We start from the raw sequence: 26,381 nt of genomic DNA, 5'->3' as shown, positions 1-26,381 counted from the left end.
AGATCTGCTGTAAGACAGAGCGCTACAGGAGATCCTTCCTGCCCACAGCCATCAGCATCTACAATGGCTCTTTGAGGAAACCTTCATAATATGAGCTATAACAACATTTAATTTCCCTTTGGGATTAATAAAGTATTTTTGAATTGAATTGTATATTGCCAGGTTTAATTAATTAAGCATGTTAACTTGCTAGTTGTATTTTAACTGCAGCTAGCTCATTGCAAGCATGGCGGGTTTAGACGGGTCTATCTCATTGTGTCTGATTCAGCATTTTAAAATGTCCATTACAGCTTACATTCTTAACGTTGATAATTTTAAAATTTTTATTGTAATTCCAGCTACTGAACTAGCACATCTTGGAAAAATACTGTGATATTGGCATGGTTAATTTAGTTAAAGTTATAAATTGTTTGTCAACGATGGCCACATAAATAGGGACATTATCATTAAACGTGATTGTGAAGAGGAGTCATTTTTTTATTATTCTTTTCCAAGTAAACCACACGAGAATGGCTTAAATGAACTGCTGAACCTTGTTGGATACAAAGCACCACAAAGGTAACTAGAAAAATTAGCATTTCCTGCGAAAATGCAGTGTTAATGTTCACACTAACAAGATCTCATTTCTTTTGTCCTTAAAAATAATAGCTGAATCAAGATGTTTGAACAAAATGATTTTAAGACCTTCACAAAGTTGGTATTTAAAGCAGGACTGTTACTTAACATTTGTTCTATGTTATTAGTTTTGCATTTGCTAATCATGGGTGAAGTTGAAGTAGATGTTAGAATCTATCTCAAGACAGAACAAGAAATTAAGAATTATTACTGGAACATATCAACATCAATACACAGAACAGTAACAAAAAATACTTTTAAACAATCAAAAGTCCGTGGTAACAGTCAAGGTGTTTGCTTAGGACTTGTTTGTTGGGGTGCAAGATGAGGTTTGACATTGTTTTTTCTTCGTGTTTTTTGCCTGACTTTTACTTCCAAGATGTCCAGCATTGGCCAGAATTTTTTTTCTTTCATTAAAGATATGTTTTTCTGCTATTCTTAGTCTCAGCCTGATGAATCTGGTGGCTATTTTTCTTTGCACATCATGACATCAAGGAAGCATGCTTTCTAATAGATTTGCTTCTAGTATCCATGGCATTTGGGAGCTCCATGACAGATTGACTGGACCTTGTTCTGAAAAGCTTTTCAACTTTCTGGACCAGACTGAAGGCTACGTGTGATGGCTGACACAGCACCCCTGGTTTGAATTTCTTCAGTATCAATAGGGTACTGTGCTCTCCTTCCAAAGTGTCATCATTTTGCTTAATTGAACTTGAGCATCCATCACAGATGTTGGAATGTTTGATGACTTTATTCACAATGTATCCTGTAAGATGGTACAGAATACATGTTTCGCTGTTGGTGAGGTCAGGAGTATCTGTGTTTCCAATCAGCTGCTCCACACGAAGGCCAGGACTGGGAAATGTCTCCTTAATGTCCAGGAACTGTGCCAGAAGACTGCTGCCATCCTCCTGATAGCTTCCCGATTTTACAGTTGTAAGGAACTGTCCAACTGAGATTGATCTCAGTGCCTGGTTGCAAGATCTCTGCTCCTCCCCTTCTGGTTGGTTCTGGCAGCTCATTGTCTGCAGCTGCAACGCATTCTCCTAATGAGCTCATGGGCTTCTTAAGGTAGCTGCTGAAACAGACCTTTGCTGGAACATAACCTCAGTTATGTGGACTCCTGTCTCTCTGCCTATCCGTCTGCCTGCCTATCTGCCTACCTGCCTGCCAACATCTGGTAATACTCTCTCCTAAGGACTGCACTGTAAATATTCTCATCACCAGTACTCTCTCTCTCTCTCTCCTTGGATTCCTGGGTTTACCTCCTCCTCCTCTGGCTTCTGGACCACTCCAACTCAAGATTCCTTAAACAAAGTCTACAGTAGAAATAAACCTCATTTACCATCTTATCCTGTGTGCTGAGTCTGTTTCATCCTCTCTGGTTTTGTTCTACTTCGACTATTTAAGCAATTCATGATAGTATGTTCCAGCCATCTAACATGTCGAAGAACAATTCAGATGATGAACAGACTTCCTTAAAGGAACGCCTACAATCTACTGAAACCATGCTTCAACAGCTACTGCAACAACAAAGGACTACGGATTCTCATCTCACAGAACTTGGTGGTATGGTTCATGCTTTAAGCGAAATCATAACCAAACTCTCACCTGCCTCTTCCAATCCTCCAGCTCGTTTAGAGAATCCTCAGCCACCCACAATTCTATCTTCTGGGATCCGAGAGCCTGACTTCCGTCCGTCTGAACTGTTTGATGGTAATCCTAATAACTTTGGTGGTTTTTCTCTCCAGTGTGAATTAGCATTTAGTCGTTCCCCCTCCCTTTTCCCTACTGCTGTCTCCAAGATTACTTATATTGTTACCTCGCTAAAGGGATCTGCTCTGCGCTGGGCGCACGTCTATTTGGCATCTAACCCTGTTGAGTCTCTTAGTTATGCCATTTTTTTCAGTCACTTCAAGAGAGTCTTCAATCAACCACTCCAGCAGGAGGCAGCGGCTAAGAAGATACTCACCCTCAAACAGGGAAGGAGAGCGTTGGCTGAGTTCGCCATCAACTTCCGGGTGGCAGCGCAGGAGGTGGGTCGGGATGAAGCGGCACTCAAGGGTATTTTTGTTAATTCCCTTGCAGATCAAGTAAAGGACCAGTTGGTTTTGAGAGATGAACCCGAAAGACTGGATGAATTAATCAGCCTATCGATCCGCATTGACAACCGTCTAAGAGAGAGACAAACAGAAAGGAACTACAATTCACAATGGCAGCACTCTCTGGCGCCTCGAACCACTTTCCTCGACGCACCCACTTCTTCTTCAGAGGGATCTGCGGAACCGGAGCCGATGCAGATTGGTCACACTCGACTCTCCCCAGAGGAACGACAACGGCGCTTTGAGGGTGGTCTTTGCCTATATTGTGGACAAGGAGGACATTTAATCACAAGATGCCCCAAGAAGGGAAAAGAGAGGGCTCGTCAATAGGTCAGGGGACTTTGATGAGCATGTCCCATTTTTCCCCTGTCTCTCGTCTTTGTTTTCCGGTCACTATTATTGTTGGCCAAGAGAAGTTTCCTGTTGACGCTTTTATTGATTCTGGTGCTGAACAGAATCTTATTTCCTCGGATCTGGTTGATAAACTTCAAATACCCTCTCAGCCTCTCAACAATTCCCTTTCTGTCACTGGCATCACTGGTCAAACCATGTCTCAAGTGAGATTTAAAGTGCCTCAGCTTCACATGATCACCTCTGGTAACCATCATGAATGGGGTGAGTTCTTTGTTGTCTCTTCCATCTCTCCACAATTAGTTTTGGGGTTTCCCTGGTTGCAGAAACATAATCCCGTTATTAATTGGGTGGAGGGCTGAGTAGAGAGATGGAGTAATTTCTGTCTCCAGAACTGCTTAAAGACTGCTGTCTCTCACTCTATCAAACAACTCAAACCTTCTGAGCCTTTTGATCTGTCCAAAGTTCCACCTGAATACCACAATCTCGCACCTGTGTTTAGCAAACAAGGGGCTCTTTCTTTACCTCTGCATCGCCCCTATGACTGCTCTATTGATCTCCTCCCAGGCGCTCCGCTACCATCCAGCAGACTCTTTAAACTCTCCGGACCCGAGAGAAGGGTCATGAAAGAGTATATTGAGGATTCTTTAGCATCTGGGATCATTCGTCCGTCTACCTCCCCTGTTGGCGCCGGATTCTTCTTCGTGGGTAAGAAGAATGGCACATTAAGACCTTGTATTGATTATAGAGGATTGAATCAAATCACTATTAAAAATAAATACTCACTACCACTTATTGATTGCATACATGAACAATTACATTCTGCCAAGATCTTCACTAAACTTGACCTGCGCAATGCTTACCATTTGGTCCGGATCCGAAAGGGTGATGAGTGAAAAACAGCTTTCAAATCCCCCCTAGGACATTTTGAGTATTTGGTTATGCCTTTTGGGTTGACTAATGCACCCGCTGTTTTCCAGGCTCTTATTAATGATGTTCTTCGTGACTTTCTCAACCTCTTTGTTTTTGTTTATCTGGATGACATTTTGATTTTTTCCCAGGACATAGAACAACATCGCCAGCATGTCAGAACAGTTCTCCAGCGGCTATTTGAGAATCAACTCTTTGTTAAAGCTGAAAAGTGCGAATTCAGTGTCACATCTGTGTCTTTTTTGGGTTTTATTTTTGAGGCAGGCAGGTACAGAACTGATCCCGAGAAAACCAAGGCAGTGGCAGAGTGGCCTACTCCAACTGATCGCAGGCAACTTCAAAGGTTCTTGGGATTTGCAAATTTTTATAGGAGGTTTATAAGGAACTACAGTCAGGTCACTGCACCTCTCACTCAACTCACCTCCTCTCTGAAAACGTTCCATTGGACTCCTGAGGCAGAAAGGGCATTTGGGGAATTAAAGACTCTATTTTCTTCAGCACCCATATTGACCCATCCTTATCCATGTGCACAATTTATTGTAGAGGTTGATGCTTCTGACATTGGAGTAGGGGCTATTCTATCTCAACGGTCTCCTCTGGATGATAAGGTACATCCATGTGCCTATTTTTCTTGTCGCTTGTCTCCAGCAGAGCAAAATTATGATGTGGGCAACCGTGAACTGTTAGCCATCAAGTTGGCGCTTGAGGAATGGGGGCATTGGTTAGAGGGTACTGAAGTCCCTTTTCTCATTTGGACTGATCATAAGAACCTCTCCTACATTCAAAATGCCAAGAGACTGTAATGGAAAATTCTTTTAAAGTGCTCTGATATTCCCTTCACCTCTCTCATTTGATTCTGTGTTTTGTCACCCACAGGTGACCTTCCATCTACCTCTCACCTCTGACCTCTGTGTTTTGTTAGTGTTCTGTTTTTTAGAGCAGATGGACTCTAAATTCCAATGCTGGAGAGTTTAATGGTTAAGACCCATCATTTAGGATGATGTCAGGAAGGGCAGTTAGGTCTGTTCCTAGATAACCTTGTCACCTTTGAACTCAAGAAGGGTTTGGGTCATAAAACACAGACTCTTGGAAGTTGAGATAACACAGTCATGTTCTGGTATAAATACTGTGTGTAAATGTTGATCGGGGCTCTGTTTCACTGACTAACCTCAGTGTCAGGGTCTTCAAACGCTGAATGCCTTTGAATAAAACTTATAAGACAAAGTCCGGATTTTCTCTTGTTGTGAGTCAACTTCTACCCACTTTGATAAGAAAATTCCACAACAATTTTAGCGTCACGAACAGGATCTAACGTGCCAGAGGAGACCGCAGGATGGGACACGGACGCCTGGCCAGCCTGAGAGTTGTTCTCAGTCCACCTCCATATTACGGTAGTGGAGTCCGGGTGCCCGCCTGCGGCGTCTGGCTGATTAGATCCGAACAATTTGTCTTCAAATATATCTGGGTGAGAAGTTGCTCTGTATGATATAATGTATATTATTATTTTTATTACACATTAACCATCATCTCCTAACTAATTAATTAGGTTCCAGAGTTGCGAGAGGGAGGACATCAGCTGAGGGCCCGGTTACCCTGCAAAAGGAATTGCAGGAAGGTTCTTATTGGTAACAATAAGATAAAGCAAAACACAGGGTTTTGCGGGTGGTTTTTAGCAATTTTCTACACCTCATAAAGGAGAAAAGCCAGTGGGCAGACGTGCCGCTGAACGGGTTAAAAAAAATGGTTCCGGAACCTTGAGGCATCAGGGGTGTCTCCTTCTTCAGACTCTGATTTATAAAATAATGAAAGGAAAAAGTGGGGATGATTGTGTTAAATGTGCTTTAATTTGGAAGATAAGTTTGGTTTTTCACAGCGTGGACGTTTGAGTGTAAATAAGTAAAATAGTTTAAAAAGTTTCAAGTAAAACAGTTGATGGAAAAATAAAAAAAAACAAGAAAAGATTAAAAAGCACAGAGTGCATCAATCAAGGGGTTAAAGAGTTAAAACTTTCCTGAAGGAAGTTTCGTTTGTCTTAAATATTGCGATCAGTCGGTAAAGAAGGTAAAAGTGAAAAGAGACATTAGAGATGCGAAAAGAAAGTTGTTTTAGAAAGGAGTATAGTGCATGTTGTGGAAGGAAGTGACAGGCAGGGGGACAATTGACTGACTGACTGATAATATTTCTTTGTACAAAATTTGAACCTATACTAAACTTTTCTTCTGCCTCTCTCACACACAAATACACACATATATGGGATTTGAGTTCAACATCTGCGTTTTTGAGTCTGGATTTTAGAAACCTGCCCTTCTCCATGGCTACTCCGCCAGAGACGCTTCTCCAGCACGGCCTGAAAGAGAGAGATCTGCCTTCCTGCATGTTGAAAATCGCAGTGTGACTTTCTACAAGAAAAAAAAAACGAAACTCAGAAGAAAATCCGGATTCTCTGAGATGGACAACGATCCATGATGTTTGCAAGAGCCAGAAGAGCGGAGCGATACACTGGATTTATATTGAAAGCATCTTATGCGGGCAGAAGAGAAACCGGAGCAAAGTTTCTTCTTTCTCCCTCCTGGAGAAGTTAAAGTGGACAAAGAATGATTGAATGTCTCACCAACAGACCGGGGAAGGGCCTGGTTGTTTTTTTGGACTGATAGAGGACTGTGTGCCATGACAGTCTGACTCTGGAGCGATTTAGAAACTGATGGGGGTAACGTACAAACACACACACATTTGCATAAATCTTTTCCTATTTTCTGCAATGAAGAACGCTTATTAACCGCTGCTCATGTGACGCTTGCTTGACGTTGACAGATATAGCGGGTTAAAATATTATTTTAGGGTTAGAAAAGTATCTTTAAAAAGGTGATAACTTAACTCATTTGATACTTCCCAGTTAATTATTTTAGAGAAGCAAGTTCTCTTTCGTTGTGGAATATTCAGGGTCAATTATTCTAGTTATTAAAAGTTATGAAAATGCAGAGGAAGTTACAATATCTCCAAAACTCAGCAGTAACCAAGTGTTTCTATGTTATTCTCAGGACAGATCTCATGAAGGAGCATTTTTAAAACCCAGCGCATGCGTAAAACCTGATGGGTTTCTCCTTCAGGTATAATTTTCTGTTGTCAGAGTTTGTATCCCATAAATCTAATGGGTAGAGACCTCATTAAAACAGGCTTAGTTCTACTGCAGATGGTCTTCATACAGTTTCTGGCACAGTATTTACAGTTTGGTGCAGTTTTTGTCCGCAAGTGTTAACTGACGCTTATGGAAAGTACAAATTCATTGTTTTTCACAGCAGCTGCTGGGAAGAGGTTATATTAGGTTTTTCTTCCCTCTTCTGATTCATGCAGCGTGTTGATTTACACTGTACCTTATATCAGGTCCTGACAAAAAACTATGAAAGATTTGGTTCTGCAGGTTCTTTTTTCTCCCTTTGGAGAAGGATCAGTTCTGTGTTGCACAGAAATATTAAAACACTTGTTGTTTTCTAAGATATCACCAGCTAAAAACTTTTAAAACTTTTGAGAGTAATTGGTTTTGTTAAACACATTTTCCTTGGTAAAACAAACCTTTAAAATGAGTATGAAAAAATTGGGTTATTTAGAAAGAATCTGATTGGACAGTGCTCCAGAAACCAGGCTGTTGTCAGATTAGAGGTGGGTCGCTGCTCCTGCGCCACCATGTATTTCAGACCTGCACTTGCTGTATTACCAAAGACATTAATGCAGGCCCCACCAGGTGGTGATCAGTGGACAGCTCAGCACCTCTCTTCACCCAAGTGTCCAAAACATGTGGCCGAAGGTCTGATTATACGATAACAAAGTCGATCATTGACCTCCTGCCTAGGGTGTTCTGGTGCCAAGTGCACTGATGGACACCCTTATGTTTGAACATGGTGTTCATTATGGACAATTTGTGACTAGCACAGAAGTCCAATAACAAAACACCACTCGGATTCAGATCGGGGAGGCCATTCCTTCCGATCATGCCTCTCCAGGTGTTGCTGTCGTTTCCCACGTGGGCGTTGAAGTCCCCCGGCAGAATAACGGAGTCCCCGGGAGGGGCACTATCCAGCACCCCCGACAGGGACACCAAGAAGGCCGGGTGCTCCGCACTACTGCTCGGCCCATAGGCTGAAACGACAGTCAGAGACCTATCCCCAACCCAAAAGCGCAGGGATGCGACCCTCTCATCCACTGGGGTAAGCCCCAACACGAGACGGCTGAGCTGGGGGGCAACAAGCAAACCCACACCAGCCCGCCGCCTCTCCCCGTGGGCCACTCCAGAGTAGAAGAGAGTCTAAGCCCTCTCAAGGAGATGGGTTCCAGAGCCCACGCTGTGCGTGGAGGTGAGCCCGACTATTTCTAGTCAATATCTCTCGACCTCCCGCACCAGCTCAGGCTCCTTCCCCCCCCAGTGAGGTGACATTCCACGTCCCTAGAGCCAGCCTAAGCATCTGGGGATCAGGCCGCTGAGGTCTCCACCTTCGTCCGCCACCCAATCTTCTTTGCACCGGTCCCTCACGGTCAATGGCGCCTCCAGAAGTTTTTCATAGGGGTGGCCAGATGGGGCCACTTAAATTCTTGGGGTGGCACACTGACACTGAAAGCCATAATTTCAGGATTTTATTCTACTGTTGTAGTAAACCTGCCTGTAGCAAATCAGAAAGACTTAAGGAAACGCCTACTATACTTGTATGTACGAACTTGGCAATAAAGCTGATTCTGATTCTGATTCCGTTTTATTCTGTAATTATATTAGGAATAAGGAGTACATTTATTGTGAACAAAACAATTACAGGAGGAAAGCAGATACTAGCAGATACAAATAAAAGGAAATACAGAAACAGTCATATCTTTACCTTACGTAAGAGGAATTTCCCAACAGGGATCAACAGTCTGATTCTGATCACCAGGCTTCAGAACAGCTTTATTTCCTTGTTGCTATGTTTTTTGGCAAACATCCACAGTCATCAAGGTTTATGGGCCTAGCCCGTCTTGATTCTACACTCGGCACACCCAAATTGCTTAAACATTCATCGGTCATGGTACTTCTCAAGGCAGTTTTGATTAACTTTAGCATAGAAAAACTCCGCTCACAGGTTGCAGTGCTCACAGGTAACGCAAGTGCAATTTTGCACACTTTAAATATTTGGTGGAAGACCTCCTTATATGGCTCCAGAAAGACAGTGAGCTCTATTAATGCCTTTGGTGTTTCCTGACCATTACTTTGCTTCCTCTCAAGAATGCGCTTAAGCTGTTGGATCTCATATTGTAGATCCTCAGTATTGCAGTTGTATTGTGAGGCAAATGGCAACACTACATCTTTCTTACCAAATGTGGCGCTGCACAGATTTCAGGCCTGTATCCCTTTCTTTATGATACAATTTTCTTTAGAAAATCTTCTCTTCACCTCAGAGAGAAACACATCAATAACTGGAACAAATAGACCTGTCCGAAAGGACTCCTTCTCTGTGCTGACTTGTCTTTGGACTATTGGAGTAAACAAGTAATGCCCTCAAGCAAACAGCTTGGTCTGACTTGATGGACTGGAGGTGTGGCACTGATGTTACATTGCTCTGTCAGAGTTACAGTATTGTCCCAGATGTCATTAAAGAGAGAGCCTTCTCTGTAACTCTCCAATGTGTCAACAAGTGTGCCAGCTGTGCCCAAATCAAGTTGTGGGGACTGTAAAATATCTGACAGATATTTTATCTCACCAAGAACACTGGTGAATGTTACAAGGAGGCTAACAAACCTGAGATCTATTTGGGCTAATAAACCTCTTGCCTCTATAGCTGTCACCATTTTGCTCTTTTGACATTTCTTTTAGTAGATGTATGATGGCTGGCAGTCTGTCTCTCACTGTCTTGCAAGCATTATGCCTACATGCCCACCGTGTATCTATCAGTCTTTGTAACTCTCTTGGGGCCCCCTGAAAGATCTCTCTCTGTACCTCAAGCCATATTTGGTGCACATATGACCCTGACACAAAGACATAGAGTTTCTGCAAAAGAGAAAAGAAGCAGTTAGCTTCAGGGATGCATTTCACACTGTCAACTAATACTAAATTTAAACAAAGTACATTGCAGTGCACATAAAAAGCTAATGGGGCCTCTGATTTCATGCATGCTTGCACACCTGTGTTTTTCCCGCTCATGACTGAGGCTCCGTCATATGCTTGCCCTACAAGGTGGTTTTTGTAGTCAAGGCTATGCTTCTGCAACATTTGAATTATTTTCTGTGAAAGTGATGCAGCATCGAGGCGCTGTGCTGCCTTAAAGGCAAGGAAGCTCTCACATACTGACCCATTGTAATAGTATCTTATTACAAAGGACATCTGTTCTTTTTTGCTTAGGTCTTTAGTCTCATCAACCATAATGCTGAAAGCCTCACTTTGGGTAACTTCACTAGTTATTGAAGTGCGGACCATTTCAGCTAGACAATCAATTATTTCATTTTGTGTATCATGCCCAAGATATGTTGCATTTCTTTGACTTGTCATTTTTCTTTTGACTGTGGGATTGTTTGGCTAGCAGTTCCATAATAGAGAGAATTTCCTTTATTCTCACCTTCCGATTCTTTATGTGCTCTCTGTGCTATGTTCTGCGTAGCTATGAGGAGCAGGATTTCTCCAATAACTTTAATGTACTCTTTATTTTAGAGAGGATGTGGTTGAAGGGGATTTTTCATACTCTGCCCATGCTAACATGGCATTACAATGTGCTTCAGATTTGGCATGGCCTAAAAGTCCCCCATCTTTGAAGGTTGCCTTTTTCCAATGATTGAACCCCTCTTCAGATGTAAATACTGAACCACCTGAGGAGGGGAGACTGAAGTGCTGGCAGGCATAACGTGAGTGACGGTTCCCCTGCAGGTGGTGGGCCCACTGGGGGATGGCCTCACGTCTCTCGTTCGGGCTTGGGCTGAATATTAAAAAATTACAAAATCAATCTATGACCTTTGGCCCAAGGTGGCCTCGTACCAAGCACACTTATGGACCACCCTGAGCTCAACCATATGGTTCGTTATGGCCATTCCATGCCCCACAAAGAAGTCAAACAACTAAATAATGCTCGGGTTCAGACTGTCACTTAACCCCGTAACAGTGATTTTGCATTACCATAGTTTAAGTTTCAGATGTTCCAATAAATACGATGACTGTTTAGACATAAAGTGACAAAACCTTTACCTGAACAGGTTACTGTATTAATATTGTTCAGAAAATGAACAATGAATAGTTGCCGACACTGTGTTTTATTTTGATGGCTCTTTCTCATAACTTTGGAGCATCTTATTATAGATAGACAGTTTTATGAAGATAAAATACAGTATTGAGTCATTTCTCAGTGATATTTTGCTTCCAAGACGCAAGAACATTGTTCTCTTCAGGTCTGCTAAAGGTCAAAGAAAAACATTTTTGGGTTTTAGCTGCTTTTTTTGTTTCATGAGCCACTTAACTCAGACCTCATTGGGTATCAAAGATAATTTGCTTTACACAAAGAAACAATTTATTCATATCCTTTATGCTCATAAAATTGTATCAGCAAGATTATTCCCAAAGGACTGTAAGCTGAGTAGATGATGCATCTCTCAGGTTTCCTCCACTTCTCATTTTCTTTCAAGCACAGTCTGCAGGTACCAAACCTGGGCTGAAGGTGAGCAATAAAGCAGCCTATATCCCTACAAAAAAGCTTCGAAAGACATTCAGAAAGTCTGGACAACTTCTGATCACAGACCCCTTCAAAGGATTATAAGAACGTCTGGTTCCTTTTAAGCAAAGTATAAAGAAATTAGGGGTGGCTTAACACTAATTCAATACTTTATAGCTGTCAGCTCGGTGTGCAACTGAATGTGCAGCCCTTTTCACACCTAGGTAACATGGAGGAGCTCTCTTAATGTTTATATACAAATAAAAAATAGTTATAATCAGACAAACTAATTTGTCAGCCACAACCACAAGTAGGATTTTGGTTTTGCTTATAGCAACATATTTTCAGGAGAAATAAAAGACCTGGATCTAAACAACCTTTAGGAACCCCACAAACTCTCCAGGATAAGCTATCTATCTGAATGTTCTTCTCTTGTTTGTATTAGGCCGTCCCATGGTGGTGTCCAGTGGGATGCAGTCAATGGAGACGATACGTCGGGTCTACAAGACGGTGAAGCAGCACAATAAAAACTATTTATATTGTTCAGAAAATGAACATAATGTGCACAGAATTGTTCTCTTCACACACTGTTATAGTTTGATGGATTTATGGACGCAAAGCAGTGATGCTCTGCATGTTACGTTACGTTTATTGAATTTATGCGAGCTAAAAGTTTGCACGAATCCCACATTCTTCTAAAGGGGAAAGCCAAGGTATATGGAACAAACAGCGCCTCCTAATGTCAGAATATATTATGGCTACACTAGGTGCTAATAGAATGAAAATTTTATCTTGCTTTCTTATGTTCCTCTGAGCCAAATTGTGATTTTAATATTTTAAATATGAAAAGAAACTTAAACCAAATTTTGAAAGTGCCATAATTCGTTTTTGGTCAAAAAGACGAAGTACCACTCATATTTGAATTTTACATTTTGCATTTTAATACAAAAATCGAATAACTCCTTGTTTTTCATCTTAGGAGGCGGACTGGCAGTACTTGTGAACAACAGATGGTGTAATCCAGGACATGTTACTGTGAAGTGTCATCTCTGCAGTCCAGATATTGAACTGTTGGCAGTAAGTTTTCATCCATATTATTTACCCAGAGAGTTCACCAGTGCAATTTTGGCAACAGTTTATGTTCCACCTTCCGCTGTTGCCGACACTGCGTGTGATGCCATCAGCTCAGTTATTGCTAAGCTACAGACACAAAACCCCAATGCGTTTGTGGCAATTTCTGGTGATTTTAACCATGCTTCACTCTCTGCTACACTTCCAACATTTCAACAGTTTGTCAGCTGCACTACCAGAGAAAACAAAACATTGGATTTGTTTTATGCAAATGTCAACGACTCATACATCTCTACAGCAAGACCTCCTCTAGGCAAATCAGATCACAATCTTGTTTTTCTCTGCTCAAAATATAAGCCCCTTGTTCAGAGGCAACCTGTAATAAAGAGGACTGTGAGAAAAGGGTCACAGGAAGCTGAAGAAGCTCTGCAAGGTTGCTTTGAGGCTACAGACTGGGACGCACTGTGCCAGCCACATGGAGAGGACATCAATGCCATGACTGAGTGTGTAACCAACTATATAAACTTCGGTGTGGATAACATCATCCCCACCAGAACCGTGAGATGCTTCCCCAATAACAAACCTTGGATCACCAGTGACCTGAAGGACCTGCTTAACAAGAAAAAAAGAGCCTTCAGAGAGGGAGACAGAGAATTATTGAGGAGAATACAGAAGCAACTTAAAGTCAAAATAAGAGACAGCAAGGAGGTGTACAAGAAGAATCTGGAGAGCAATCTCCAGCAAAACAATATCAGAGATATGTGGTCAGGGATGAAGAAGATCACAGGCTTCAAGCAGAAGGATGATCAGACCGATGGAGGTCTGGACAGAGCCAATGAACTGAACACATTCTTCAATAGGTTCAGTTCAGAAACAAGCTTCGCATCCTCCTCTCCTGCTCACAGCCAAACAGACATTCCACCTTCCTTTGACCCACAGGACCCACAGCTGTCCAGTAACACCTCACATTTTTTATCTTCCACCTCAGCCTTAGACCCTTCTGCTTCTACATGTTTGCCTTCAACCATATCAGAAGATGCTGATGCTCCCTTTGCCTCCACTTTCCACCTGTGTGTCTCAAGGAGTCAAGTGAAGATGCAACTGGAGAGACTGAATAGGAATAAGGCTGCAGGTCCAGATCATGTCAGCCCTAGAGTCCTGAAGGCCTGTGCAGAGCAGCTCTATGGGATTCTGCAGCACCTCTTCAACCTTAGCCTGGCCCAGAAGAAGGTTCCGGTGTTGTGGAAGACCTCCTGTTTTGTTCCGGTACCAAAGAAAACTCACCCATCAGTCCTCAATGACTATAGACCTGTTGCTCTGACATCCCACATCATGAAGGTCCTAGAGAGACTCCTGTTGGCCCACCTGAGTAAGCAAACAGTAAACCATCAGGACCCCCTTCAGTTTGCTTATCGCTGTGGAGTTGGAGTTGAAGATGCCATCATACACCTGCTTCAACAAACCCACTGTCATCTGGACAAAGCCAGCAGCACTGTGAGAGTCATGTTCTTTGATTTCTCCAGTGCATTTAATACAATCAAACCTGATTTGCTTTGTCAGAAACTCCAGAAGACTCAGGTGGAGGCCTCAACAATCTCCTGGATCAAAGACTCCCTGACAAACAGAACACAGTTTTTGAGACTGAAGGGTTGTGAGTCTAACCAGGTAGTCAGCAGCACAGGAGCACCACAGGGGACTGTACTCTCACCATTCCTTTTCACTCTGTACACCTCAGACTTCCAGTACAAGACAGACTCCTGTCATCTGCAGAAATACTCGGATGATTCTGCAGCCGTGGGGTGGATCAGAGATGGACAAGAAGCTGAGTACAGGAAGGTGGTGGACCGCTTTGTGGCATGGTGTGGAAACAATCATCTCATTTTGAACGTGACTAAAACAAAGGAGATGATTGTAGATTTTAAGAGAAACAGGAATAAGTCAAAAACTATTTCTATCATGGGAGAAGAAGTGGAGGTGGTGGAGGAGTATAAATACCTCGGTGTTCACCTGGACAACATACTAGAGTGGAGATGCAACTGTGAAGCCATCTACAAGAAGGGACAGAGCAGACTGTACTTCTTGAGGAAGTTTAGGTCCTTTGGTGTTTGCAGCAAGATGCTGCATATCTTGTATAAGTCTGTTGTGGAGAGTGTGATCTCTTCTACCATCATCTGCTGGGGAAGCAGCATCAGAGCCAGGGACTTAAAAAAGCTCAACAAGCTGATAAAAAAGGCTGGCTCTGTTCTGGGGACTCCTCTGGAGATCATTGTGGAAAGACGGATTCTTCATAAAATGAAGAACATTATGGAGAACCCTGAGCATCCTCTTCATCAGACTGTCCTACAACAACAGAGTGTCTTCAGTCAGAGGCTTCTTCAGATCTGCTGTAAGACGGAGCGCTACAGGAGATCCTTCCTGCCCACAGCCATCAGCATCTACAACGGCTCTTTGAAGAGAACTTCATAATGAGCTACAACAACATTTAATTTCCCTTTGGGATTAATAAAGTATTTTTGAATTGAATTGAATCTTTTCTTCATTCCATAGTTTTGCTATTAAACATCAATTTAATATTTTTTCATCGTGTATGGCGATGCTTTTATTTTGAAAAGACTTCCGCCTGCTACGTGGAACACGTCGCTCTACAAAGGCAGAAGTAGTTAAACGTTGCCTCCAGCAGTAGCATTAGTTTCCTTCAGCACCACCAAGATGCCGCTGCAGTTTGAGCTGTGTCCCGGACGGATGATCGGAGGGAACCATCCGTGCTTCATCATAGCTGAAATTGGGCAGAACCACCAGGGAGACATGGAGATTGCCAAGAAAATGATTAAAATGGCAAAGGTGAATGAAAGTTTGGTTAATTTTGAAGAACTTGGGTTCAAGCAGGTGTGCGTTATTATTATCGATCCTTCCACTCTTCGGTTATTACTGGTCTAATAGAATCAATGGGAAAAGTAGATGGGAGTATTACAATTGATTTTATTATTGTGAGGTATTTGCTAAACTAATGGAAACAGTATACAAAACAGCTACATTTAATATCTGGCTCACTTTCTTTTAGCAGCATTAACTAATTTATATGCAAAGTAATCCTGTTGAACCACATCTGAAGCCGCCTTGATTCATTCTTCAATCTAGGTGTAGTTCCTCACTTGCTGGTCACAGATAGGTTGGATTATATTCAGGTCTGGTTATATTCAGGTCTGGTGATTTGAAAGAGGCAGCCCGAGAGGTTTTCTTTTTGTAGCAGTTTAACCAGTTTCTGGCTGTAATTTTTCTTCTTTGCCGGGCTAGTCTGAGCAAGCTGCCTTATTTTAAACAGGACCAATGAATGGGGGAAAGACAGATCCACTGCCAGGCTCTAATGACATTTCTCCATTTCAGCGCATAGAGCCATAGTCCAATAAATTAATAAGTCATTGAGGACATATTTATATAGAATTACATTCATTTAACACAACATTAATACATTTTTGAATTTATTGCATGGTAAAAAGCATTTGAAATATAATTTAGTATTTACTTTTTCCCATAGCCCTGTGTTGAAGCACACAGGGTTTATTTTATCTGTTTCACTCTGAACACTGTAGTAAACTGATGTGCAGGTTAACCAATCAAATGTTTGGGTCCATTTGATGAACCATAGGGAGAGGTTAAAACTATTTTATGATTGATTAGATAGAATTTAAACAAATTAAATAAGATTTAGTATTATTAGTAGTGGCAGCATTAATAGCAACATAACTATTAGTTTACAGATTTGATTTAATTTTGTGCTTAAATGATTCGTCTTTAGATAATTACATCTATTTTATTTATTTTTTGTATTTTTACAGATAAAATTATTACATATACATTTTTTTTTAAATATTTGTTGGATTGGTAAGAAGTTTGTCTTTGGTTTATGTATAACAGTATGAAGTTAGATTCTATTCTTCGTTAGCAATTTTGAAAGAATTTCACCATCAGTGTAAATGTTTTTAAATTCTTTATTTCTCTAAGTTGTTTATTATTCCTTTGTGTTATGTAGTCGTTGCTATCGATGTGCCATTAAACTGAACTAAACTACCACCACACTACAAAAGCCCCAACTACCTGCTCTCCAACAACTTTGTCTGTAAAACTTGGAAAGCAAATACATTTTACCTACAAATACAGGGATTGTGTTGTTTTTTAAAAATGTTTATTTTTTAACACCAAAGTGAAGATGTCTGATGTATTTTGGCATGTTCGCTTTCACAGGACTGCGGTGCTGATTGTGCCAAATTCCAGAAGAGCGAGCTGGAGTACAAATTTAACAAACGTGCCTTGGAGAGACCATACAACTCCAAGAACTCCTGGGGAAAAACCTATGGTGAGCACAAGCGCCACCTGGAGTTCAGTCATGAGCAGTACAGGGAGCTGCAGAAATACGCCTCAGAGGTGGGGATCTTCTTCACAGCCTCAGGGATGGACGAGGTAAGAGAGGCTTGACTCCAGAGGTTCACAATGATTTGATCAGCTCAGATATTTAACTGCAGTCCTTGTCTGTATCCTTTAGATGGCAATAGAGTTTCTCCATGAAATCAATGTGCCTTTCTTCAAAGTGGCATCTGCAGATGCCAACAACTTCCCCTATCTGGAGAAAACAGCCAAGAAAGGTGAGACTGTTTGTGACCTTCTGCTTCAGATTGTGGCTTTGGGTGTGTTATTTTAAAGAAAGACATAAGGTTACACGGTTTTGGAAAAATACTGAAAGCACTCTTTCCTTGGCAATGTGAATATTGTATATAGTTGGATGAAAAGCAACTGACTGAAAAATCACAGAAGAAGAAACATACAAAGATTAAATACAAGCATAATATATTTTTAATGGCTTGATTTTTAAAAAGAGATTTTTTATTTTCAAAATCGGTGTTGCTAAATAGCTAAAAGCCAAAAGTGTAAGCATCTAATCATAGATAGACAGTTTTATGAAGATAAAATACAGTATTGAGTCATTTCTCGGTGATATTTTGCTTCTAAGAAGCAAGAACATTGTTCTCTTCAGGTCTGCTAAAGGTCAAAGAAAAACATTTTTGGGTTTTAGCTGCTTTTTTTGTTTCATGAGCCACTTAACTCAAATCTCATTGGGTATCAAAAAAGATAATTTGCTTTACACAAAGAAACAATTTATTCATATCCTTTATGCTCATAAAATTGTATCAGCAAGATTATTCCCAAAGGACTGTAAGCTGAGTAGATGATGCATCTCTCAGGTTTCCTCCACTTCTCATTTTCTTTCAAGCAGTCTGCAGGTACCAAACCTGGGCTGAAGGTGAGCAATAAAGCAGCCTATATCCCTACAAAAAAGCTTCAAAAGACATTCAGAAAGTCTGGACAACTTCTGATCACAGACCCCTTTAAAGGATTATAAGATCGTCTGGTTCCTTTTAAGCAAAGTATAAAGAAATTACGGGTGGCTTAACACTAATTCAATACTTTATAGCTGTCAGTTCAGTGTGCAACTGAATGTGCAGCCCTTTTCACACCTAGGTAACATGGAGGAGCTCTCTTAATGTTTATATACAAATAAAAAATAGTTATAATCAGACAAACTAATTTGTCAGCCACAACCACAAGTAGGATTTTGGTTTTGCTTATAGCAACATATTTTCAGGAGAAATAAAAGACCTGGATCTAAACAACCATTAGGAACCACACAAACTCTCCAGGATAAGCTATCTATCTGAATGTTCTTCTCTTGTTTGTATTAGGCCGTCCGATGGTGGTGTCCAGTGGGATGCAGTCAATGGAGACGATGCGTCGGGTCTACAAGACGGTGAAGCAGCACAATAAAAACTTTACCATTCTCCAGTGCACCAGTGCGTACCCTCTGGAGGCTGAAGATGTCAACCTCAGAGTGATCACGGTGAATACGATATTAGTCTTTTAAGCTTTTTCTCATATGCATTCACCTGTGAAATTTAGGTAGGGAAATGTTTTGTTGTAGTTGCTCTAACGCACACGGTACTTTGCAAATGAGTTCACACCACTTGAACCTTTTCGCTTTTTATCACATTACAGCCAGTAACTTCAATATTAGGACTGCAACTAACGATTATTTTACTAATCGATCAATCTGACTATGTCTTCGATTAACCGATTATTAATCGCATAGCAAAGCTGCTTAATAGGAGATTTTATTTACAGAATTTGAACGAGATCAGCTCAAACTCGGTTGCAATCAGAGAGAATCAGGGAACCCAACTTTTAAGTCTTGCTACAGATAACAACTGGATTTCAGTTTGGACTTTGACTGGGCCATTTTACACAAGTGATTCGACCTAAAAAAATCTACTGTAGCTCTGGGTTTATGTTTAGGGTCACTGTCTTGCTGGTTGGCGAGTCTTCCTTTTTATCTCAGACCAGCTTCCCTGTCCCTTCCCAACAGAATCATTCCCACAGGATGATGCTTTTACTACCATGTGTTACCATATGGATGGTGTATTCAGGGTGGTGTGTAGTGTTAGTTATCCTCTACACGTAATGTACATTTACTCTGGGCCTTTAATGACTTTCTACTTGCCACTCCATAAAAGCCAGAGTTGTGGAATACATGGCTAAAATTTATCAGTTGACAGGTTGAGATGTGGATCTCTACAGCTCCTCCAGAGTTACCATAGGCCTTTTGCCTAGTTCACTGATGTGTTGTTTTTATTTTTTCAGTGTATTTATACTGAGATAAAATTTCATGTACATTCACTCTATTTAGTAATTATGTAACTTCTGAAGACATTTTTATTTAGGGGTATCAGAGTTAAGGTGGATGAATACTTGTGTTGGACCAATTTGTCACATTTAACCCATGTGTCATACACCTGCTTTGTGTTTGTTTATCACATAAAATGTAAATAAAACAGATTAAAGTTTGTGGTTTGAACCTGGAAAAAAAGTGAGAAAGTTCTTGAGGTATGAAAACTTTTGCAAAGCACTGCATATATAGGCATCTGAAAAACAACACGTATATCCAAAGAAAAGACACAATAAATGTTATCAGCATCGATTTGTCTTCAAGAATAACAACATCTTATTTCCACACTGCAGGAATACCAGAAGGAATTTCCTGATATTCCCATCGGGTATTCTGGTCACGAGACTGGAATCAGCATCTCTGTGGCAGCTGTGGCTCTGGGAGCGAAGGTCATTGAGCGTCACGTAACCCTGGACAAGAAGGCGAAAGGAAACGACCACGAGGCCTCACTGGTACCATCTGAACTGGCTGAGCTGGTTCGCTCCATCCGTCTGGTGGAGAGGGCACTGGGAAGTGGCATCAAGCAGATGTTGCCCTGCGAGAAGGCGTGCCATGACAAAGTAACTGTCTTCTCTTAAGAAATGCAATAAGATGGCCAGCAAAAAAAAAAAAAAAATGCTTTCATTATCCACAATAATGTTGCTCCCTGTAATTACTTTTCTTGCAGTTGGGCAAATCCGTGGTGGCCAAGGTGAAGATCCCCAAAGGAACAGTCCTGACTCTGGACATGTTGGCGGTTAAGGTGGCCGAGCCCATGGGTGTCCCAGCAGAGGACATCTTCCAGCTGGTTGGGAAGACTGTGACGGAGGAGGTGAAGGAGGATGAGAGCCTCCTGTCTGAAGTGGTAGAAAGCTACGGCCAGAAGGCAAAGTCTTAATCATAATAAATGCTTGAAGCTTGATAAAAATAAAAAGGCACTTATTTCAAGAGGTGGGTTTCTTTTATTCTTAAAGGGATAATCTGGATGTTGACATGTTATGTTTGGGGATTAATTTTTCCTTAAGTGGGTGAATTTGTGCCGTTTACCTCATGTATAATCAGCAATCTTCCAAATGTTTTATGAATGAATCATAATTTTCTTTATTCTAAAAAAAAAAAACACGACATTTTCAGAAAGTGGCCTTAACATTAGAACTTTCCTGGCCAACTTCAGCTCTGTGGTCAGGGCTTTCAGAAGCTGCACAACCACCAGGTGGAGCTGTTAGGAAGAACATTCATTGCACTGAACCTTAACCCTCTGCTGCAAGAAGAAATAAGAAATCTAAACACATGGAGATGGAGAAGCTTTGATCATTTCATTCAGACTGGTGAGATCAGAGCCTGGTAGCCCAGCAGTCTTTGTGCCGTTTATGCAGCTGTTCTGGGTGTGACCAAATAAACACAGCCGCTTGTTTTTATTCTGTGTGTGTGTGTGCCGCTGGTTCTCCTGTTGAAGATCTCGGGCTGAAAGCATTCTTTCTTTATGTCAGACACAATAACTTACAGAATATGTTACTGACACATTTGTATCTGATTTGTGACATGTTCTTATAGAAAAACTTTCAAATAAAGTAATAAAACATTGGTGTTGTTCGTTGTGCAGTCTGTCAGTCGAAGGTTTGGCAGTTACATTATTATAAACAAATTTATGAGATGGGATGGTGGATTTACATTTGTATTCTTGCAGTAATTGGAAAAATTCTAATATTGTCATAAAAAGCATCTAATAAAATGTGTATTTTATCCATCTAAACAAATAAAGCATATTTCAATTCATATGTCCTACAATGCACAATATACTGAAATTGTTCTATTGAATTTCTCTAATGTACACTGCTCAAAAAAATAAAGGGAACACTTAAACAGCAATATAACTCCAAGTAAATCAAACTTCTGTGAAATCAAACTGTCCACTTAGGAAGCAACACTGATTGACAATAAATTTCACATGATGTTGTGTAAATGAAATAGACAACAGGGGGAAATCTCTGGTGATTAGCAAGACACTCAATGAAGGAGTGGTTCTGCAGGTGGGGACCACAGACCACTTCTCAATACTGATGCTTTCTGGCTGATGTTTTGGTCACTTTTGAATGTCGGTGGTGCTTTCACACTCGTGGTAGCATGAGACGGACTCTACAACCCACACAAGTGGCTCAGGTAGTGCAGCTCATCCAGGATGGCACATCAATGCGAGCTGTGGCAAGAAGGTTTGCTGTGTCTGTCAGCGTAGTGTCCAGAGCCTGGAGGCGCTACCAGGAGACAGACCAGTACACCAGGAGACGTGGAGGAGGCCGTAGGAGGGCAACAACCCAGCAGCAGGACAGCTACCTCCGCCTTTGTGCAAGGAGGAACAGGAGGAGCACTGCCAGAGCCCTGCAAAATGACCTCCAGCAGGCCACAAATGTGCACGTGCCTGCACAAACGGTTAGAAACCGACTCCATGAGGATGGAATGAGGGGCCATCGTCCACAAATGGGGTTGTGCTCAACCCAAAACCGTGCAGGACGCTTGGTATTTGCCAGAGAACACCAAGATTGGCAAATTCGCCACTGGCGCCCTGTGCTCTTCACAGATGAAAGCAGGTTCACACTGAGCATATGTGACAGACGTGACAGAGTCTGGAGACACCATGGAGAGAGATCTGCTGCCTGCAACATCCTTCAGCATGACCGCTTTGGCAGTGGGTCAGTAATGGTGTGGGGTGGCATTTCTTTGGAGGGCCGCACGGCCCTCCATGTGCTCGCCAGAGGTAGCCTGACTGCCATTAGATACCAAGATGAGATCCTCAGACCCCTTGTGAAACCATATGCAGGTGTGGTTGGCCCTACAGTAAAATATACTCTACCATACTACAGGTCCTTCTCAAAATATTAGCATATTGTGATAAAGTTCATTATTTTCCATAATGTCATGATGAAAATTTAACATTCATATATTTTAGATTCATTGTACACTAACTGAAATATTTCAGGTCTTTTATTGTCTTAATATGGATGATTTTGGCATACAGCTCATGAAAACCCAAAATTCCTATCTCACAAAATTAGCATATTTCATCCGACCAATAAAAGAAAAGGGTTTTTAATACAAAAAACATCAACCTTCAAATAATCATGTACAGTTATGCACTCAATACTTGGTTGGGAATCCTTTGGCAGAAATGACTGCTTCAATGCGGCGTGGCATGGAGGCAATCATCCTGTGGCACTGCTGAGGTCTTATGGAGGCCCAGGATGCTTCGATAGCGGCCTTTAGCTCATCCAGAGTGTTGGGTCTTGAGTCTCTCAACGTTCTCTTCACAATATCCCACAGATTCTCTATGGGGTTCAGGTCAGGAGAGTTGGCAGGCCAATTGAGCACAGTGATACCATGGTCAGTAAACCATTTACCAGTGGTTTTGGCACTGTGAGCAGGTGCCAGGTCGTGCTGAAAAATGAAATCTTCATCTCCATAAAGCTTTTCAGCAGATGGAAGCATGAAGTGCTCCAAAATCTCCTGATAGCTAGCTGCATTGACCCTGCCCTTGATAAAACACAGTGGACCAACACCAGCAGCTGACACGGCACCCCAGACCATCACTGACTGTGGGTACTTGACACTGGACTTCTTGCATTTTGGCATTTCCTTCTCCCCAGTCTTCCTCCAGACTCTGGCACCTTGATTTCCGAATGACATGCAGAATTTGCTTTCATCCGAAAAAAGTACTTTGGACCACTGAGCAACAGTCCAGTGCTGCTTCTCTGTAGCCCAGGTCTGGGGAATGCGGCACCTGTAGCCCATTTCCTGCACACGCCTGTGCACGGTGGCTCTGGATGTTTCTACTCCAGACTCAGTCCACTGCTTCCGCAGGTCCCCCAAGGTCTGGAATCGGCCCTTCTCCACAATCTTCCTCAGTGTCCGGTCACCTCTTCTCGTTGTGCAGCGTTTTCTGCCACACTTTTTCCTTCCCACAGACTTCCCACTGAGGTGCCTTGATACAGCACTCTGGGAACAGCCTATTCATTCAGAAATGTCTTTCTGTGTCTTACCCTCTTTCTTGAGGGTGTCAATAGTGGCCTTCTGGACAGCAGTCAGGTTGGCAGTCTTACCCATGATTGGGGTTTTGAGTGATGAACCAGGCTGGGAGTTTTAAAGGCCTCAGGAATCTTTTGCAGGTGTTTAGAGTTAACTCGTTGATTCAGATGATTAGGTTCATAGCTCGTTTAGAGACCCTTTTAATGATATGCTAATTTTGTGAGATAGGAATTTTGGGTTTTCATGAGCTGTATGACAAAATCATCCGTATTAAGACAATAAAAGACCTGAAATATTTCAGTTAGTGTGCAATGAATCTAAAATATATGAATGTTAAATTTTCATCATGACATTATGGAAAATAATGAACTTCATCACAATATGCTAATATTTTGAGAAGGACCTGTATATTCCCTATCACTTGGTGTAAATGTTATGTCCTTCTTCCCCCATCTACTTCCTTTGTGTCCTTCCCTCCACCTTTCTTTCTTCATTCCTTCCTTCCTGTTCTTGCTTCATTTTGTCCTTGTGGCCAACCTCTTTCAGATGAGTGAAAGCAGATATAAAAATGATTGATTGCACTTTTGGATGAACATAGTGGTTTGTAAACAAGAGGGTTCTCAATAAAGCTAGTGAAGGGTCCTAAAGAGCGCTGGTTTCAGGATTCTATATCATCAAATTGTTGCTGCATTGTAAAAGCAGTTGTTATCTCAGCAATGGCCTGATTACCAATACTATAATTACTACTAATACTCTTGCACAGTAACAACTGATCTCACCCAGGAAAAATCTGTCACCAACAGATCATGTGTGCTTGAAATGCATGCCAGTGTCCTACCTTGCTAACTCCATTTACATAATTTTGTTCCCTGCATTTCTTGGTTATTTCCACATGCATTCCTCCCTAGTATGGAGGACCGATCCTGACAAAATTAAAAATAAAAGCAGAAATATATATATTTTGTTTTTCCTTTTCCTTACACATGCCTTTGTTCTTTTGACATTTCCTGGTCTCTCTTTTTACTTTACCGTATGCATTTCTCCTTCATTACGCAAATGAGAAGGGCTGCCTTCTTCTCTCCAGCTCCTCTCCTATTGGTCAATAAACAGGAAGGAGGAGGATCCATGTGCAGGCCGAGGGTGTGTCCCAATTCAGGGGCTTGATCCTTCCAAGTGCGTACTTGTGGGCTGATTACATCACAGCGCAGTGCGGAAGGTCTGTCAGATGCTGCCGACAAAAGTGTCCTTCTTTTGCCCAATTTGAAGGATGCGTTGTGAGTATCCTTCGCGGTCCATCTTTTCCCATGATTCATTGCGGGTCAAAGCGGTTTGGTCAAACAGGGACAGCCATGGCGGACCACAGTGGCAAAAGCTGTGAGTAAACTGTGAAAAATTAGACTTTCTGTGACACAAATGAAGTTTTACAATGTTTTTAGTGCGGGAATATAACTGTGTAGACATGAAAAATCTGCTTAATTTATCAAGACATCGCTTAATTTCAAACGTGCTCCGATGTGTTCGGAGTTTTCCCACCGTAGTAACTGCTGGTTTGCTTCGTCAGCCCTACCGGCGGTGGGGCGAGCTAGACCCGGTAGAGATCTGACCGGATTATCGGTACTGAGCTCCTGCTGCCAGTCATCACAGTGAACGTTAAACACAAGTGATTTCTAACAGTTTATGTTAGTATTATTTTAATGTATTGTGTCATTTGTTCATGTAAGTCGATTTGACATTACAGGTGATATTAAAGTTAACCTGAATAAAGGGACGATTTTATGTAATCTTACCGTTTCGCTGGAGTGTGATTGAGAATAAATAAGCTTTTAAATATTCATTTTTGATGAAGAAATGTGCTATATGTGTTTTTAAAAGTATATTTATAATTCAGCTAGCATTATAATTCGTGATTCCAGGTACAGCTGAAGAGAAATACACTTTCAAATGCAAGCAAATCTCAGTAAAGAAGTGAAAAGTTTGAAAGAGCTTGTTTTAGGCATTTGCATAGAACTATATTAATGTTCTGCAAATTAAGACAAATGGAAAATTAAAAAAGACTTTTTTTACACTGATATTAAGCAAGATGGTTTTTTTGTTGTTTAGGGACAAAGGAGCAGACGGGGCAGTTTATTAAGCTTATGGGTGAGAACCACCACCTTTTTACTGGAGCTAAAAACTCAGCCACCGTGGCTTGGAGGTACAATAACAACATTCTTTGCAGTCAGTTTCTGTCCAGTTTCAAAAACTCCTATCTTTCTAACTTTCATAAATATCCATCCAGTGATTAACATACTTCTTTTGGTTTTCCCTCTTTCCTTTTGATTGTTTAGGACAGTTCTGGAGAAGATGGACCAACAGGGGAAGGTCACACCCTTGCAGGCCCAAAAGAAAAGTGGGACAATATGAAAAGGAAATATAAAGTTTTGTTGTCCGATGAGCTAACCCCTCCCTCCTACTTCCCCATGTCTAAAGGAGATTGCTCAATCCAGCTCTCCATCTAACGGGTCCGGACTTCCCTAAACCTGAAAGATCTTACTAAGCAGGTTTACTGAAAGTTTTGTTTAAGCTGGTGTCGGGAAATGACTCGCCTAGCCTCTGACAGCCTTTATACAAAAGTCTCGCCCTTCTTCAACTGGAGGTCTGGACGATTGAGTAGCCTATCACAGTCATCCACACCTTTGACAGTCACTTTTGTTCACGGTTGCTCATTCCCTAATTTACAACTGGCTCTTGGTATATGGGGTAGGTTAATTTTAGTAGCTCGGCACGAGCCCCAAGGGCGTTGTTTTAACAAACTTGGCTAAGGCAACCTATAAAAACTTCCTAAAATATCTTAGAACCAGGCAACAAGACTTTTTACCACCAATGAAAAACCAACAATACGGTGACTCAAAT

The 26,381-nt window shown here is 41.5% G+C and overlaps 1 protein-coding gene and 1 long non-coding RNA gene across 2 annotated transcripts; both read left to right on the top strand.

Annotated features, from left to right (window-relative positions):
• The first annotated feature begins 15,370 nt into the window (after positions 1 to 15,370).
• Positions 15,371 to 21,056, top strand: LOC124868562 (sialic acid synthase-like). The gene is made up of 6 exons (XM_047365966.1): positions 15,371 to 15,562; positions 16,964 to 17,179; positions 17,262 to 17,361; positions 18,457 to 18,611; positions 19,787 to 20,053; positions 20,161 to 21,056. Exons 1-6 carry the CDS (start codon positions 15,431 to 15,433, stop codon positions 20,368 to 20,370), a joined length of 1,080 nt encoding a protein of 359 aa, XP_047221922.1. The 5' UTR covers positions 15,371 to 15,430; the 3' UTR covers positions 20,371 to 21,056.
• A 4,572-nt stretch (positions 21,057 to 25,628) lies between these two features.
• LOC124868134 lies at positions 25,629 to 25,895 on the top strand. The gene is made up of 2 exons (XR_007038250.1): positions 25,629 to 25,683; positions 25,817 to 25,895. It is a non-coding gene; the product is annotated as an uncharacterized LOC124868134 (long non-coding RNA).
• The last annotated feature ends 486 nt before the right edge of the window (positions 25,896 to 26,381 follow it).

This window comes from Girardinichthys multiradiatus, chromosome 5 (assembly GCF_021462225.1).
Source record: "Girardinichthys multiradiatus isolate DD_20200921_A chromosome 5, DD_fGirMul_XY1, whole genome shotgun sequence".
NCBI lineage: Eukaryota > Metazoa > Chordata > Actinopteri > Cyprinodontiformes > Goodeidae > Girardinichthys > Girardinichthys multiradiatus.
Note: the sequence above shows the minus strand (reverse complement) of the source record. Positions and strands in the feature narration are given on the sequence as shown.